Source organism: Pteropus vampyrus, unplaced genomic scaffold (genome assembly GCF_000151845.1).
Source record: "Pteropus vampyrus isolate Shadow unplaced genomic scaffold, Pvam_2.0 Scaffold676, whole genome shotgun sequence".
NCBI classification, from domain to species: domain Eukaryota; kingdom Metazoa; phylum Chordata; class Mammalia; order Chiroptera; family Pteropodidae; genus Pteropus; species Pteropus vampyrus.
In genome coordinates, this window is record NW_011889457.1 from 9312 (window position 1) to 10695 (window position 1384).

The 1384-nt window shown below is 48.4% G+C and overlaps 1 protein-coding gene across 1 annotated transcript in view; it reads left to right on the plus strand.

Annotated features, from left to right (window-relative positions):
- Positions 1-1384, plus strand: part of TJP1 (tight junction protein 1) — a 51406-nt gene that overhangs the window by 2219 nt on the left and 47803 nt on the right. The window contains exon 2 of the mRNA XM_023526025.1: positions 693-817. Coding sequence (XP_023381793.1) covers positions 693-817 — 125 coding nt within the window. The remainder of the gene's footprint in view (positions 1-692; positions 818-1384) is intronic.

The window sequence follows — 1384 nt, forward strand, 5'->3', positions numbered from 1 at the left end:
CTTCCTTCCCCCGCAGCGGGCGGTTGAGATTCCTTTGAGATTAGGTAATTTTGTAATAGCTCAGAAGTATCTTGAACTTTTTCTGTATGGACTGTCCTTAGGCATTGTGGTAAAGTGTGCAGTTCGCTTAGAAGTGTATGGTTTAAGATCATTTTCTTTCATTACAAACGTATTTTAAGGTGTTTCAGATGACTAATGCATTCTTCCTAGCGTATGCGTGTTTATAAGACGTAGTGTGCTGCTAACGGGATTATAACATAGTTGAAGGAAGTTGAAATAACGTATTTGATTGTCACAGCTATTGATATTATGTGAAGTGGCACCTATGTACATTGCTAATTAAGTCTGTCACCCTATAAGTTAGTCACAGGTGTTCGCGATGGTCGCGGCGGGACCCTGCGGTCCCCTGGGGAACCCTCCTGGTGATCAAAAATAAACCCAGCAAATGAATTTTAAAATTCCTCCTAGTTCCTGGGAAACATCCATGCAGCTGGCCGTTGCTGTCCTCTCATGGCCGGCTCCCGGCTCTGAGGGGCGTGCCCGCGGCCGGGGTGGGTCATCCCGGCGGTCAGTGGGGTCACACACAGTAGGAGATTGCAGCTTGGCATTTTAACTTTGTTAGTCAGTAGAGTAAGACGTAATGAGCAATTGTTTTTCTTAGCGGTGACGTCTTACTGTCCTCATCCTTCTAGGCTCCTGGATTTGGATTTGGAATCGCCATATCCGGTGGCAGAGATAACCCCCATTTCCAGAGCGGAGAAACGTCCATCGTGATCTCAGACGTCCTGAAGGGGGGGCCCGCCGAGGGCCAGCTGCAGTAAGTGCCGGTCTCCTGGGCGCCGCCCCTGCCCGAGGGCCCTGAGCGTCCATCTCTAAGTGGATGCATGCCTTTCCTTATCTCGGTCCTGGCCGGGAAGCAGGCATACCTGCCTTCAGTAGAAGGTCACTGTGAAAGTCAGGGTAGTGAAAACGCTCTTTACTCCCTGTCGGGCAGACTAAAGAGAGGCAAAAGATGCGTTAGCGAAAAAGTGAGTGTAGCCTGGAGCACTGAAAGGAAATCGGAAGGAGAAAGAGTGTTTTTGTTTTTTTTTAAAGGGACTTTTCCCAGCTATAGGACAGTATGACTTGCGCCCTGTAGCTGTACCACCCACAGGTACTCGGTGTTGTGGAACCTGTTCAGTCCCTTGTGGAAACATTGTGCCGATGGTTCTAAAAAGTTCACAATCTGATGAGTTCCTTGGGAAACGTGCTTGCGGGACATTGGAAAGTAAATCGTTTGCTGTTATTTAATCACCGACCTGAAGACTGTAAATAGATGCGTTAGCCCATCCGTGACCAGACTGCTTTTGCGAAGTACCCGTCTTGAAAACGTCTCGTAAACTGA